General features: G+C 37.6%; 1 protein-coding gene across 2 annotated transcripts in view; it reads right to left on the minus strand.

Annotated features, from left to right (window-relative positions):
- The window catches only part of KIF13B (kinesin family member 13B), a 203,584-nt gene that overhangs the window by 75,375 nt on the left and 112,499 nt on the right, over nucleotides 1-15,710 (minus strand). For both annotated transcript variants that reach the window (XM_047854895.1, XM_047854894.1), the window contains exons 15-21: nucleotides 14,938-15,024; nucleotides 13,207-13,397; nucleotides 12,486-12,696; nucleotides 11,437-11,599; nucleotides 8,254-8,400; nucleotides 6,713-6,862; nucleotides 6,302-6,430 (exon numbers count right to left, since the gene is read on the minus strand). In XM_047854895.1, the coding sequence (XP_047710851.1) occupies nucleotides 6,302-6,430; nucleotides 6,713-6,862; nucleotides 8,254-8,400; nucleotides 11,437-11,599; nucleotides 12,486-12,696; nucleotides 13,207-13,397; nucleotides 14,938-15,024 (1,078 nt within the window). The remainder of the gene's footprint in view (nucleotides 1-6,301; nucleotides 6,431-6,712; nucleotides 6,863-8,253; nucleotides 8,401-11,436; nucleotides 11,600-12,485; nucleotides 12,697-13,206; nucleotides 13,398-14,937; nucleotides 15,025-15,710) is intronic.

Here is a 15,710-nt window from a genome sequence, read left to right on the forward strand (position 1 = left end):
GAAGGAAAAGGAAGGCTCTATTTGTTTTTAACTCAGAAAAGGTGCAACAAGTACTCTGAGTTAGAGATGGACCCCAGTCTTGACTCTGTCACCAACTATTGGTTTTTGTTGACCAAATCCCATTCACTCGGGGACTGTATTTCTGCATCTGTGAAAAGGTGACGACAACTATTATATTTAGTGAGAGGTTGACAAGAGAGTAACACCACCTTGACTTGGATGTTTTCAAGTATCTACAGAGCAATTCTAGCTTCTTATAACTACATCATCATCACCATCAATCTCATCATCATCATCATATTATTATTAATTATAATTAACTGAGAAAAAGAAGGTTCTCAACATCAACACCATTCAATGATATGAATTTGGCTAACTATGGATGTGTCATAAGAACATAAGAGTGTTAAGAATGATTTATGAAGAAAGAAACCAGCATCCATGACAATAAGGAATATTCAGTAAAGGGCGAAAAACATTTATTTGATATTTTAAAGAATAAGAAAGAATAAGGTTCTTGAGTAGAATATTATATGCTACTAGAGGATTTTCTGGAAAATTTAAAACGCCTTGGGAATGTATAGTTTGAAGATCTGAAGGGATAAATGGAGATTAAAGATGGTGAATGCTGACCATCTCTGTACCAACTCTTACTGAATGCCTCCTCCACACAGATTCAGGGAAGAGATGAATCAAAGGAAATGCACCCTGGACTGTAGGAGTGCAGGGCTTTGTGATAACAACATGCAATTAGAAATATATGTCTAATCAGGGGTGCCTGAGTGGCTTGGCCAGTTAAATGTCCAACTCTTGATCTCAGCTCAGGTCTTGGTCTCAGGGTCATGAGTTCAATCCCTGTGTTGGGCTCTGCACTGTGTATGAAGCCTACTATAAAAGAAAGAAAAGACAAGAGAAGAAAAAAGAGAAAAGAAAAAAGAAAAGAAAAGAAAAGAAAAGAGAAAGAAATGTATGTCTAATTAGACCCGAATGTGCCAAGAATAAATGCCCATAATGGATTTTAAAGCAGTCAAATATTCTAAATATTTCTTTTGGCAGGCAGTGTCAAGTTGATTTTTTTTTTTAATTTTTTTTTTTCAACGTTTTTTATTTATTTTTGGGACAGAGAGAGACAGAGCATGAACGGGGGAGGGGCAGAGAGAGCGGGAGACACAGAATCAGAAACAGCCTCCAGGCTCTGAGCCATCAGCCCAGAGCCCGACGCGGGGCTCGAACTCACGGACCGCGAGATCGTGACCTGGCTGAAGTCGGACGCTTAACCGACTGCGCCACCCAGGCGCCCCAAGTTGATTTTTAAGTTGGAATTTTTGTGATAAGTTGTGACATTCTAAAACTCCTCCAGCTATGACAGAAATTAAATTCTAAAATTAATTGAGCAAAACTAAATTCTGATTTTATAATTGATTAGGGGCTGACTTTCATGACTGAGCATTGATTATTTATTATGTTTTTCACTTAGTCACTTCCTGCATGTTGTATGATGTACTGTGTCTCCAGTAAATAAATTTAATAAAAATAAACTTGAATATGTGGCTGAAGTTGGTATAGTTCAGCAACCACAAATGTAATCATCTTAACATTTCAGGAAGCAATAATAAGACAGAATATCATGCAAAGTAGAGGACTATTTTCTCCTATACCAGGTACATAAGGGGTAAGCAATGGTGGAGAACTCCATTATTATTCATTATTCCCTACAATGGCAACAAGATTTTGAGACATTCAGATAGCAATTCCCCTGATAGGCTACAAAAAAGACAGATTGACTAATGCATTTTATTCGTCTAAACCCAATAGAGCAATCAGTGTTTGGCAATTAATTTTTTGTTAAATTTAAAAAACCATCGCTTTTTCACTAAGTGTTTAAAATTTTTTTATTATATTCTTTAAGGTGAGACAATATGGTGTTTGAGGAGATTACAAGATTTCTGTAGAACATAAATCTAAATAAAAATCTCTGTCACATGTTAGCTTCTGCTTTTGAACAGATTAAATTCTTGGTTTTCTCAGGCTGAGACTTCTCCTATGTGAAACAGGACAGCTACCTAATGATACTGGCCTGAGTACTGACCATACTAATGGAATGAAATGAAAACACATCAAAGCATTGAGTGGACAGATGTTTGATACTATTCTTTGTGATTAAATTCCATCGGAAAACCAATTTTTTTCCCTTAGAAATCAATCTCAATTTTAAGGTTGAAATAAATTAAAAAGATTTCATATGCTGAACTATATCCTACAGGCAACTTATCAGGAATAAGACTGCCAGGAACGAAGAATACCAGGAATGAGGAATATCCTGCATCCAGAACATAGTTTTTGGGTCTTTTTGCTTTTTAAGTTTCTACATACAGAAATCAAAATCACCACAAGGTGTCAGAATACCACAGATTTCGACTTGCCACTGTTCATTATAAAGCCCAGGAATGTCAGAAGACATGTTGTTTGGGGTTTTAAAATACACTAATTTAATTTAATGTAATTGAAAACATCAATATGTGAATATGTGCACACTTATCTTTCATCATAGAAAAATAAATCTAGACTGCTGTTATAAGCTGGTGATACCTATTATTGTTAAGTGTCCCAGAATGATTTGTTTTTCCCACCAATATTTTATTGTCATATAGTCTGTCTTCCTCATTTTACACAAAAGACTATTATATGCTTAGAATATGGTCTCTAAAAAACACTTTCCACTGAAAGGAACTAGGTTCCTTGGAGACATAGCTGATTCTAGTTCTGGGAGAGGAAATGTCCAGAATGAAACTAGAATATTCATCATACCAGGAAGCAAGAAAGCTTGTAGCATAGTCTATGAGGGTTACGTTTGTGTCAAAAGGACTCAAGAGACAACTGAAGAGGAGCCCACAGGCCAAAGATGGGATAATTTGAGCTTCAATATAGGTAATAAATACAATGGATCAAAACACATCAAATATTTTTAAATCAAAGAGTTCACAATGACATTTGGCCAAAAAAAAAAAAAAAAAAAACAACAAACACCTCACTGGCCACTTTTGTATGTTTGTAGGAAAACCAATTAATTATTTTGAAAATTAGTTTAAATTTTTTTTTTCAATGTTTATTTATTTCTGACACAGAGAGAGAGCATGAGTGGGGGAGGGGCAGAGAGAGAGAGAGGGAGACACAGAATCGGAAGCAGGCTCCAGGCTCTGAGCCGTCAGCACAGAGCCCGACACGGGGCTTGAACTCACAAACCGTGAGATCAGGACCTGTGCCAAAGTCGGTCGCTCAACCGAATGAGCCACCCAGGTGCCCTGAAAATTAGTTTTTTAAAAAAAGGAGAAAAGAATGCAACATTTACCCTGCCTTTCCTGTACAAATTGTATCCCTGAAGAACAAAATAGCTGATATAATAGGAAGATTCTCTCTAGAATCTAGAGAAGAGTTCTTTTTAATATAATTTATTGTCAAATTAGCTAACATACAGTGTGTACAGTGTGCTCTTGGTTTTGGGGGTAGATTCCCGTCTTCACTTATATACAACACCCAGTGCTCATCTCATCAAGTGCTCTCCTCTATGCCCATCACACATTTTCCCCTCTCCCCCAATGCCCCCATCAACCCTCAGTTTGTTCCCTGTATTTAAGCATCTCTTATGGTTTGCTTCCCTCCCAAGAATCTAGAGAAGAATTCTAGCTAACAAATGGTGATATAATTATAGTATCATTCTTTTCTAACTCCTAATGAAACATCTAGGTAATAATCATCAGTAATTGCTAACATCTCCAGAAGAAAACCAGACATAATATGACTGCGGATGGAAGAACACACCAACACCTATAAAATGCCCTTGCTACTCCCCTTCTCCATATTATCACCTTCATATCTAACTACCAGTTTAACACATTCAATAATACCAATCAGCAAAATCTAGATTATGAGATAATACAAGACCAGTAAGTCAGTTTCTACAATAAAGAAACTATAGGGTAAGAGAGAGAGAGAGAGATAACAAGAGAGGAAGCAAGCCAGCACAAGGCCAGTGACACTTTAGATTTAGATCTAAATCTAAAGATTAAGATTTAAGTGACACATCACACAAGCCAATCAAGGAAACTGGGTAAATCATGATATTAAGAAAGTATTAATTTTAGATTATGGTATAATAGTTATTTTTTTAAGTACTCTTCTTTTGGAGATATATACTAAACTATTACAGATGAAATATGATGTCTGGAATAGCTTCAAAATAATCCAGGGGAAACAGACAGCACAGAGCAGCTTGGGTGTATGAGTCAGACATGATTGACCATGAGTTGATAATGTGAAGGGAGGGTAAATAGGGATCAATAACATTTTTCTCACTACTTTTTTATATGTTTGATATCTTCCATTAAAAAAAATCTGAAAATATTTTAAATTCTTTTTTTTTTAAAGCTTATGTTACCCACTATATACTACTTTTTTTTCAGTTCTGACTTTCTCAAATGAAACTGTATCTGTGTATGGTACCTTACTAATGGTAAACTTTTACATAGTTGCATTTACTAGTCCATCACTTTTAAAAGGAGCCATTATGGAGTCATCAAGTCTATGTCTCCACCTTTGATAATCATACAACCTCAGAGAAAATGTCCTAGAATCAAGAATAATACAGTAAGGATTAACCTTTTAGTGAATTAAGAATTTTCCCCACATTCTGAAGCACCTGACTTAAACATCCGAGGCCTTCTTAATACATACAAAGACCCATAGAAAGGAGCACATCTTTAACAGCTGTAGTAGCTTCCCCATAGCTCGCAGCAAATGCCTCACTTACTCTTTTCAGTATTAACTCCAATTTTAGTATTTAGTATTTCAGTGTTTAGTATTCCAATTTAGTATTTCAGTATTAACTCCAATATTTACTGAGACACGGAACTGGACTAAGGATGGATTATGAAATACACGTTAAGTTTAGGCTTCCTTCATTTCACCTTTTAATGGCCTTCTTCTCACTCATACACTGGTCCTATGATCCTCGTGGATTTCTCTTCCTCAAAAACCCTTTTAACTGGGTCCTACAGAGATTCTCAACCAATGGCACACTGGATCAACACACTGTTTGGAAATGTGTAAGAGTTTTTTCATTGTCCTAATGAGTGACAGAGGTGGCACTAACTACACCAATTGGGTAGGAGTTCACGAATGTAATGACCTACTTAAGATCTACCTAGCTATGGGGCGCCTGGGTGGCACAGTCGGTTAAGCGTCCAACTTCAGCCAGGTCACGATCTCGCGGTCCGTGAGTTCGAGCCCCGCGTTGGGCTCTGGGCTGATGGCTCAGAGCCTGGAGCCTGTTTCTGATTCTGTGTCTCCCTCTCTCTCTGCCCCTCCCCCGTTCATGCTCTGTCTCTCTCTGTCCAAAAATAAATAAACGTTGAAAAAAAAAAATTAAAAAAAAAAAAAAGATCTACCTAGCTGTTACCCATGAAAATACGACAGTACCCTATGGAGAAAGAGGTTTATATCACATGCTCCCCCCCCCCCACCTTCAAGTTCACTCTGAGTCTCACTTCCAGAAATTTTCCTCAGACTTTACTCTCTGAATTAATTACCTCTCCTCTATGTCCCAGAGCAACTCTTTCAACCTCTCTCAGAGCACTTGGGTCACACGATATTGGATTCTTGTGTGTCCCCCTCCACATAAACAGAAACTACACAGGTTGCTCCTTGACAGCAGAAATCCTGTCTTATTCATCTTTATGTTCTCAGCACAATGTCTAACAGATATCACTCAAAAATACTCTTGAATTGTATGCATGGAAAGACCAGAAAGAGCAGGGTTTGGGATGAGCACATGCTGGAATAGCATACACAAAGGCACATGGGTAAGGGGAACAAAAAACACATGGAAAAACACGTGAAGAGTGACCTCTATATAATAGGAGCTTAGGAGCAGAAACAAGACTGGAGTAAATCTCTAGCATCAGCAGAAGTCAAGAGGTCCAATAGGAGGAAGAAATTCATGTGAAAAAAACTTTGTTTCTCTACAGAGAAGTTCACATAAACATAAATCCATATAACTTTGGAGCAGAATGTCCTGGAAAAAGAGGTGACTTATCTGAAACTTCAAAGAGGAAGGTAGTAGAAGTACCTAACTGGTAAATCAGTATATATGATGAAATATGGTCTCCAGAATACCAATACTAAAGATTTCTTTAGAGACAGGTATTTCAAAATTCGAAAGAGAACACAGTATTTATTGTCTAACTACCCACAATCCTCAAAATCCACCACACTTCCATTACTTCTAAATGAAACTGGGACTTACCATGCACACAAGTCTATTCTCCTGGGTTTCCTTATCACAGGAGAGATCTGTGGTGTCATCACCTCCAGCAATCCTTTCCCCAATGTCACCACTGATTCGCATCACCTCTACATGCAGCCGACCTGCCACCTATAACAAGAGAAGAAAAATGGGATTTTGTTATTTCTCCCATTTTAGAGTCAGGTGGTTGGGTTAATGGTAAAAGAGAATTTAGAAGTGTAGGTTCTAACAGTTACTTTTCCTCAAAGTACTTGGAATAATCACCACCAAGCAGATGGAAACACAGGTAATAATAATACACATAAATAACACTTATTATTGATGAAAAAGAGTCACAACAATGTACTACCACCACTGTAATGTTTCCTAAACTTTTTTCTGCAGGGTATAAGGCATAAAGAGAAAACTAACCTCTCCTTTCTGGTTGACAATTGGAACAGCATACTGTAACTTCACATCATAGAAGAGGGACTCGAGGAAGACATTCGCCACCCCAATGAGACTGTGATTTTCCTGTTCGTCATAGAATGGATCAGCACGCTTGAAGTAGGACCGTATGACCTTTAAAGAGATTTGGAACATCGCAACTTCAGAAATCACTTAAAACAAATTAATTCAGGGAGGCTGGGTGGCTCAGTCAGTTGAATGTCCGACTTTGGGTCAGGTCATGATCTCATAGCTCGTGAGTTCGAGCCCTGCGTCGGGCTCTGTGCTGACAGCTTGGAGCCTGGAGCCTGCTTTGGATTCTGTGCCTCCCTCTTTCTCTGTTCCTCCTCCGCTCATGCTTGCTCTCTCTCTCTCTCTCAAAACTAAACAAACATTCAAAAAAAATTTAAAACAAATTAATTCAACCTACTACCACCTTTTCATGGCCAGTAAGAAAGTGATCAAACTCAGCTTAAGTACAACACTGGGTCACACCCACTCCCTCTTCCTCATCCCCATCAGAATGGGGATCAGCATCCTTCACCCATGACAGAGCCATCTCAATATATCATTACTTTATTTCTTCTCCTTTATGTGGAAATCTTGCCATGAAAATAGAGAACACATATTAGCTAGAAAAAAAAGTCGAGTGTACAAAAGTGCTCTTCAGTTGTCATTCATATCTATTCCACTTGTTCCTGCCAAACCATAAGATAATGGTGCTGCTTAACGAGAGCTGACCCCATACGCAAGAGTGGTTTGCTTTTTTGTAATTTGTTAATGTTGTTTTATTTCTAGGCTGACATACAAGAGAATAACAGAAGAAAAGAAAAAAAATTTAAGAAAAAATGTCATCTAACTATAAAGTCATTTTTTATGACAATCTGGAAAAATAAACATTTATTTTTAAAAACAAGATGCTAAGGAAGTAAACAACTCTGAGGAAACAAGACCAACAGTGTTGAAAGTTGTATAAATATACATAACACGTATTTCTGTTTTAAATATGCACAAGTACATGGCCGACCTAAATGGGAAAACCTGCAACTTGAGGAGAAAGTTCCAGAGTACAGCTCTACATCACCCACTTTAGGATCAAAACACCTTCAAAATCTGCTCTTAGTGGTATAAATATTAAGGTACCACTGATGTTGTACTCAAAAAAGTGATACTACAGGATACTATTTGCAAGGTTAAATGTGTGGAGAAGTGGGAAGAGAGATAATAAGGCCTGGTCTCTGTCCTAAGTAAATTCACAGTCCTGCACAGGACCAGACACACATGACAACTACAGATGTCAGAATGGAATGTAGAAGATTCTACAAGTAATCCAGAGAACATACAATGAGGAGAGGAAAGAAGATTCTTGATTAGCAAAACAATTTAGAAGGTTAAAATAAGTATTATTCTAGAAACAGGATTACTATTTTAGAAAAATGAACAATTCTTCCCTAAAATGGTTAGGCTCCTTCCTGCTTGATTCTTTCTATGACTACTGGTTAAGTCCTTTTTCTCAGATAACTTACTGGAGTATCTTCTTCACACTCCTTCCACTCCTGATAAAGGTCTCTCATATCCAGCAATCTGTTGTCCAGTTTTTCTAAAGACCAAATCTGTTTTCCTTTTCCTTTTCTTCTCACCTGGATTGCAGGCTCACTAAGAAGAGAGCCTCGCTGTAAAACAGTAAGAGTGACCATGTGAAACACAAAGATATCCATCACGGAAGTCAACCCTGACCATTCTCTACCCACCAGTCAAATGTCATCAACCCAAACTAAAGCTGCTATCATCCTCTATTCAGTTCACTGCAAAACTTCCCAGAAACCTTACAAGCTTAATATGATGCCATTATATTCAATGGCGATCAAAATTTAAATTTAAGTATATAAATTAGATGTAATTTACAAAGTAAATTTACATAGTATATTATTCATATAGTAAATGGGATATAAATTTAAATCTAAAACCTAACAGACTAAATCATGTTTAATGGGATATTAAAAATGTTTTATTCAGACCATCATATGATCAGAGTCCCAGTGGGTAGAAAAAGAGTCATAAGCATTGAATGCGAAGGGAAAGTTTGCTGGGATGGAGAGCCAAGAAATGATCTTTTACTTTCAAGTTTGAATTTAAATATCTTTTTGAATGGGTAGTATGTTAATGTGGTACAAAACACAAAATGTTTAAAAGAGCAAACCATGAAAAGAATCCCATTTACCCATTTGAAGGCAACAAATGACATCAACGTAAAAATACACATAGCTTGAATTTAAAATTTAAAATTTAAAAGAACAGTATAGAACTAGATAGAGATGCACTAGAGGCCACTGAACTGTTTGCTTTAAAATGGTTAATTTTATGTTATATGAATCTCACCAGAAAAAAACCTAGAATTTAATGAAGTTTTTCCAGCTTAAAAAGGCAATGTGTTTTTAATATAGAAAAAGTTTTTAAAACCACAAAGTAGAAAATAAAAATGCCCCTGTGAATCTCCCCCAGAGAGACGTATCTATCAGTTACTCATCAATTTAGAGTCACCAGTTTACCAACTGTTTGGATATGTCTACTCGGAACTTTAGGGGACTGTGAATACACCCATGTTACTTTAACATCCCACGTATAATCATTTTCAAAGAAACAGAATTTACATGATGAAACAAAGATTTTAGAATTCTGAAGCTAAAAAATTACCATTCTCTCATACTATAAAGACTCCCCTACCTAATACTCAGCCAACCAGGGAATCAATACAAAAAGCTCATCAGTGATCTGCAGAGAGTGGTACTACAGGCAGAGAATGCTAGAACCAGGAGGAAATGGCAACCAGCAATATGCTGAAGCATCAAGACTTGGCCCTCCTGCAATTACAATAAGCATTGGAAAAAAGAAATTTCTGCCTCTCACCAAAATCACCAGAAAGAGGCGAGTACAAGGTCAGGAGTAAGACCAGAACAAATAACGGTGCGCACAGCATGGACACGACATTAAGTGAAATGAAGAGTTTTCAAATACCAAAACCAAAAGATTTTGTTGGATAAAAGAGTTAAGGCCCAGCCTGAGTTAAGGAGACTCTCTACTTAAGAAATAACTTTCTTGTCAAGCTCGTCTCTCCAGGTGAAATCTGAAAATACTAATCTAGTAAATCTATGATAGCAGTGTAGATTAGTAGCCGTCTGTTAACGATGGCTGCTTCAACACCAGCAATGTGCATCATCTCTACTGGCCATCACATACCCCATGAACATACTCCCAGGTGTCTGGGAGAGAGGGATGCCCAAAATGACCTGCGTCACTTCTAGGTGTTGACCTGGCTGCCTGGAGACAGGGTTGATCTTTCCAATAAGGTCCAAGCCAGGATACACAGAAAAAGCTACAGAGAGTCATGCTTAATGGGGGAAAAATGTTTATGTTTCTGTTTTTCCAACTCAAACACTACAGAATGGAAAAAGACCTTGCTCTGCTCAGTCTTCTAGAAGAATATAAGCCCTATACCTTCTGCCCAAGATTAGCTTTCCTCTACTGCTTTTTGTCTGAGTCCCACTGCACCCATGGTTTGCCCTACAGATGCCAACAAGCAAAATAAAGTTCTAAGTTCACAGAATATATACCAAAAGACAAGTCTCAGGGCACCTGGGTGGCTCAGTCGGTTAAGTGTCCAACTCTTGATTTCAGCTCAGGTCATGATCTCACGGTTTGTGAGTTAGAGCCCCATGTCGGGCTCTGTGCTGACAGCATGCAGCCTGTTTGGGATTCTCTCTCCCTCTCTCTCTCTCTCTCTGCCCCTCCCCTGTATGTGCGTGTGCATGCTCTCTCTCAAATAAATAAAATTTTTTAAAAAATGCACATCTCCATAAAGCAATGAATGTATCACATCCACAATACCTATATTACTAAAAACATTAAGTATCACATTTGCCAAATATCTATTCTGTGGAATCATTGACCTTGATGTTGTGATGCCACAAGAAAAAGATAGATGTGGTCCTTGCTGTCAAGTTAGAACACCCAAGAAGGATTCATTAAACCTCTGCTGTGTCAAATACTGTAGGGGAAACAAAGCACACAGACCCTCAAAATATTTTTCTGAATATAACATTCTATCATAAAAATTACATATGAACATGATTGAGAGCTAGAAAAGAACCTAAATAACAAAGAAAACACCTGAATGGCAAGGATAGAAAACTCTGATGGGAACGTCCCTCTATATTTTATTAAGCTTATTACATTATACCACAAAAATTTGTGACCGTGAATACACACATGAGACAACTAATAAACAGTTTTGCAGAGCAATCTGTTAGCAAGTGGAAATAACATGCTTTATGTAAAATAAACAGGTACGTTAAGGGAGGAGGGTTGTACAGTGGTAACAAAATGAAGGGAAACACCACTTTCAGAAGATTCATCAGGAAAGACTTTTCAGAAATCATTTAAACAAACTGGAAGAAAGGGAGTTGAGGGAAATAAATTGGTAGAGTGTGGTGGGTGGAGGTGGAGAGGATATTCTTGTGGACAAAGGACATATATGCACAGAGGCAGAGAATTAAAAGCAGATAAACTCTACTGGAGAGCAAGTACGAAAGGACACAGACTGCAGAAAGTACAGGTGGGAGAAGGGCAAATCCACTGGTGTTTAATAACACTGGTGAAATAGACAATGTCCCCAATGACATCTTTGCCTCTTCCATGAATGGCAACCTCACCTTCCTGTTGGCATCCAGGCTGGAGGCTGGAATCTGCAGGGTTACTTTATACTCTGTTCTTTTATCCAGTTCCTCTGCAATGTAACTAGCTTCTCTCACCAACAGATTGGCTTTAACAATTTGTTCCCTCAGCCTCATCAGGCTGTTATTCAGTGTTGCTTCTCTTTAAAAAAAAGGGGGGGGGGGGTAACCGTCAAGCAGCACATCAGAATATTATGTACTACATAATACACAAATGCCAATCTGCGAACCAAGCTTTACAACTGCCTTTTGCACACAGGGAATACATTACTGACACCGACCCATGCATGCGCTTGTATCCGGGCTACGTTATACGTACAGGCACATGCTTGTGTAACAAGCTGGCCGTTGATTAGGACAGTGCTCACTTGACTGTGTATACAAGTCACCTGGGGGTCTTGATAAACTGAAGATTTTGACTCATGAGTGCTGGGGTGGAACCTGATATGCTACACTTCTATCAATCACCACCTGAGAGAGATGCTGCCTGTCTGCAGACCAAACTTGGAATGGCAAGAGGTTAGTTAAGTACAATCTGTAACCGTGGATGAGACATTTTAGTGCAATGCTAATTAGCCCATATAGAGATCAAACTTGCAATCTGCATCTCATTAGCACCATGCTTTACCTACCTGAACTAATCAGTCCAGATAACCACCTTTCTTTTTTTTTCTTTTTTTTTTAAAAAGCATCTACCCAAGCTTCAGAACCTAAAGTATAATACAATGATAAAGTATAACTTCTACGTACAAATATTTGTTTATTCAATCCAAAAGCCATACAAACTAAAATGTGGCAGTACCTAACAAAGGCAACTTTAAAGAAATCAATATAAATTGGTAATTCCTGTTTTTTTCAAAAATGAAAAAAATAAGATAATGCCAAATGATTCTTAAGCTGTAACACTCTCTTTTTAATCTAACTTTTTTTCAAGTAATTTCTAGATCTCTTCACCCTGCATCTGACCTGGGCAGGTTACAGTAACAAGCACTGGCTGTGCATGTGTAATAAAGGCCCTATGCACCTACCTCTCTTCAGCCCACTGTCTCAGTCGCTGTTGAGCACTGGGTGAGTGGAAAGAAAACCTGTCCCCGCTACGGCAGTTTTGCTTCTCAGGAGACAGCCTTCTTCGTAGCTGCTCCAATTCATGTTCATACATAAGCCTCTGGCGCTCTAATGCAGATCGTTTCTCTTCTTCATGCTGTTGTTCTAGGCTGTTCAATATGGACTGCATTGGATCTAAACAAGGGTTTTTTAAAAAGGTAAATAATGAACGAAAGGTGACTGTACAACACAATATATTTCAAATGCTGTTCTATATATTGCTATGCTGTTTGTCACCCTAATTAGTAAAAGAAGACTCTTGAAGACAGTTTGGAATAAACTCAGTTTTCCTTACTCACAATTACTCATCATATCATCTATTCTTGTTAGATATATGCTGAACTGTTTTCCATCCAGAAAAAGCAGGTCTTATTGTGTGTTCTACACATAACCTAAGAGTGGCAGTCAAGTGTCAAATCTGAGAAATTCTACCACTAAGAATAAAGTTGGCAGTGATTTGTAATCAAGGCTGAAAGAATGAAAAGTTTATATAATAAATTAAAACCAAAGACACAAAAGAATAGAGTGCAGGGAATAACATAAAGATTTCCTTTTTTGGTTAACATTTAAAAGGTCTCAGTCACAAACATGTTTAACTCTCCACCAACTTTAAAAGATTCTAAAATGCACAACAGATCTGCTCACCATTATTACCCAGAGCCTTCATGGTAACCTCCATCTGTGCATACTCATAATTGAAGTTGATTTCACTGGACACCTCACTGGAGGAGTCTCCGTCTACATCCAGTTGCTCAGAACTGGTATCATTCTTCATGGAGCTGTCTTGTTCCTCATCCTCTCTATCTGCTTTCTTCTTCTTTTTAGGCAAATTCAGTCTTGGGAGAAAAAAAAGAGTATTATTTTTAAAATAAAGATAGGCACGTATTCATTCCATTCATTAAATACTGGTATTTGTTAGATGCCAAGGGGGCACCATGTAAGTGTAAGGCAATTACTATACCCAGGAAGTTTATCCTCTACTAGTAGAAATACATACACATATGTGTGAATAGTTACAACAGACAGCATGACTGGGCCACATGACTGTAACAAGCGAGTGCTGAAGAAAAGCTGAGGAACACTGTGATAACAACAGAAAGGATGACAGAGTAGGAAGTCATCTGAGGCAAGCCTTAAACAATAAGGAGAAAGCAGGGCATTAGGGCAGTGGGAACAGCATGAGAAGAGATGTAGGAATGGAAACTCTCATAGTCTGGAGAAATTATGAACAAAACAACACAGGGGCACACAAAATGTGTATAGCAGGAATTGTGGGAGATAATGCTGGAAAGATCAATTTATCCCAAACTATGGAGGTTTTGAAAACCAAGCCAAGCAATTTCCACTTGATTTAGTTTGAGAAGGAAAAAAATGAAAAATATTTTCCACATACTTTGTACCCCTCTACCCTTTCCTCAGTAATCAAAATATCGACTGGCCTACAAGCAAAGGATCTCTATTAGCTATAAGAAAAGTCAGCTGATATCCCAAGCAGGGTGACCAGTGACAGGAAAAGGAACACAGCAGGATTCTAATTCTGTACAATCTCTAGTCCACCCTTCCTTAGCAATACAACACCAGTTTTCTATGGGAAGTAATGTGTGCAGTCCCGGGACACACACTTTCTCAGCCTCTCTTACAGGTGACAGGCAAATTCTAGCAAATGAGACAAAAGTAGACGGTTGCTGGGGACTCTGGAAGATTTCTGCTTTTTCTGATCAAGAAGACAGGGCTAGTATCACCACCCATCTCTCTCAGTTTCTTCATATGTGCCCAGATGCTGCTTTGATGCCTGGAGTGCTGTAGCCATCTTTAGACCACAGACCACAGGGAAATGCCAAGACAGTGAAACAGTGACAAGACTTCTACCATGACAGTTTTGAAAGGCTTAGCCAATGCTACCAACCATCCACCTTTGGATTTCTTATTCTGTCAGTGAACAAACTGTTTAAGTCATTTTAATAGTTCAGTTTGCTATTACTTGCAGCAGAAAACATTCCTAAATGAAATACAAATTTTATTTCATGAAGAAGGAAACTAAAAGTACTACTCTTCCAATAAAAAATAAACAGATAAAAAAATAAGCATGTCAGAAAAAAAAATTAATGAATTCTTATACCAGATGGCAAAACAATCATCTTCCACTGGAAAATGAAAAGGGAAAAATAAGTAAGTAAACTCCTTATTGTCCCTGAGTATAGGGTTCATATGCCTCTAGGCTCAAACCATATAGTGAACAAACCATATACAGTCAATAAATATATATGTACACAAAATAATGTCTAATTTTTATGGAGCTAAGTTTACCTAATATATATTCTTCTATTTCAGAGTACAATCTTCAACAATCTCTAAGAGCCATGAATAATGTCATACCTGAAGAAGTGGTTGTTTCCCCATAATATCCTGTCCCCATGGTGTAGCTGTATAGGACTAGATACAGAAGAGCCATTTACAAATGTTCTGTGGGGAGAAGAGGTCAAACATGCAAACAATGATTATCAACATTTTCTCCTTTACTATACCATAGAGATGTAGTTACCAGGAAAAATAAAATAATCAATTCCCCAAATTGATTCCCAGTAAATTTCATTATTTGTATTTACTTCTTTGCTGATTTACCTAAAAAGCTTATGGTACTAAGTATAATATATTATTATCCTCTACTTTTCAAAGTTTCAAATTTGTTATATAGTATATTAGGGAGTATGGAACTATTATAGCCAATAATAAAAAGCTGGTAGCATATAATCGAATATGTCCAATCTACATGGATAAGAGCCAATCAACCAACTAGAATCTAGAAATATCTACAGATATCAGTAATAATAAATGAGACCTATGCTAAAATCTTCTGTAACTTCCTAGAGCACAGAAAAACATTCATATCCTATCAATATATAAAAGACTTGTCAGGTCCACTTGACTGCTTATCTTGACAATGGAGTTCAACAGATGGATGAACAGAAGGATATGAAGGGAAGAATTTGCAGAGGCAGGAAATAAACAGAAAAATTATGCATACCACTATAAGACTGATATTCCTGGAATACCAGTTTCATCAAACCTCCTTCCTGCTGAAGGACTCATTTGCTTAGATACAGGATAAAGGTCAAGTTCTTTAACTTGATACTCAAGGCCCCATAAAA

The sequence above is a fragment of the Prionailurus viverrinus genome, chromosome B1 (assembly GCF_022837055.1).
Source record: "Prionailurus viverrinus isolate Anna chromosome B1, UM_Priviv_1.0, whole genome shotgun sequence".
NCBI lineage: Eukaryota > Metazoa > Chordata > Mammalia > Carnivora > Felidae > Prionailurus > Prionailurus viverrinus.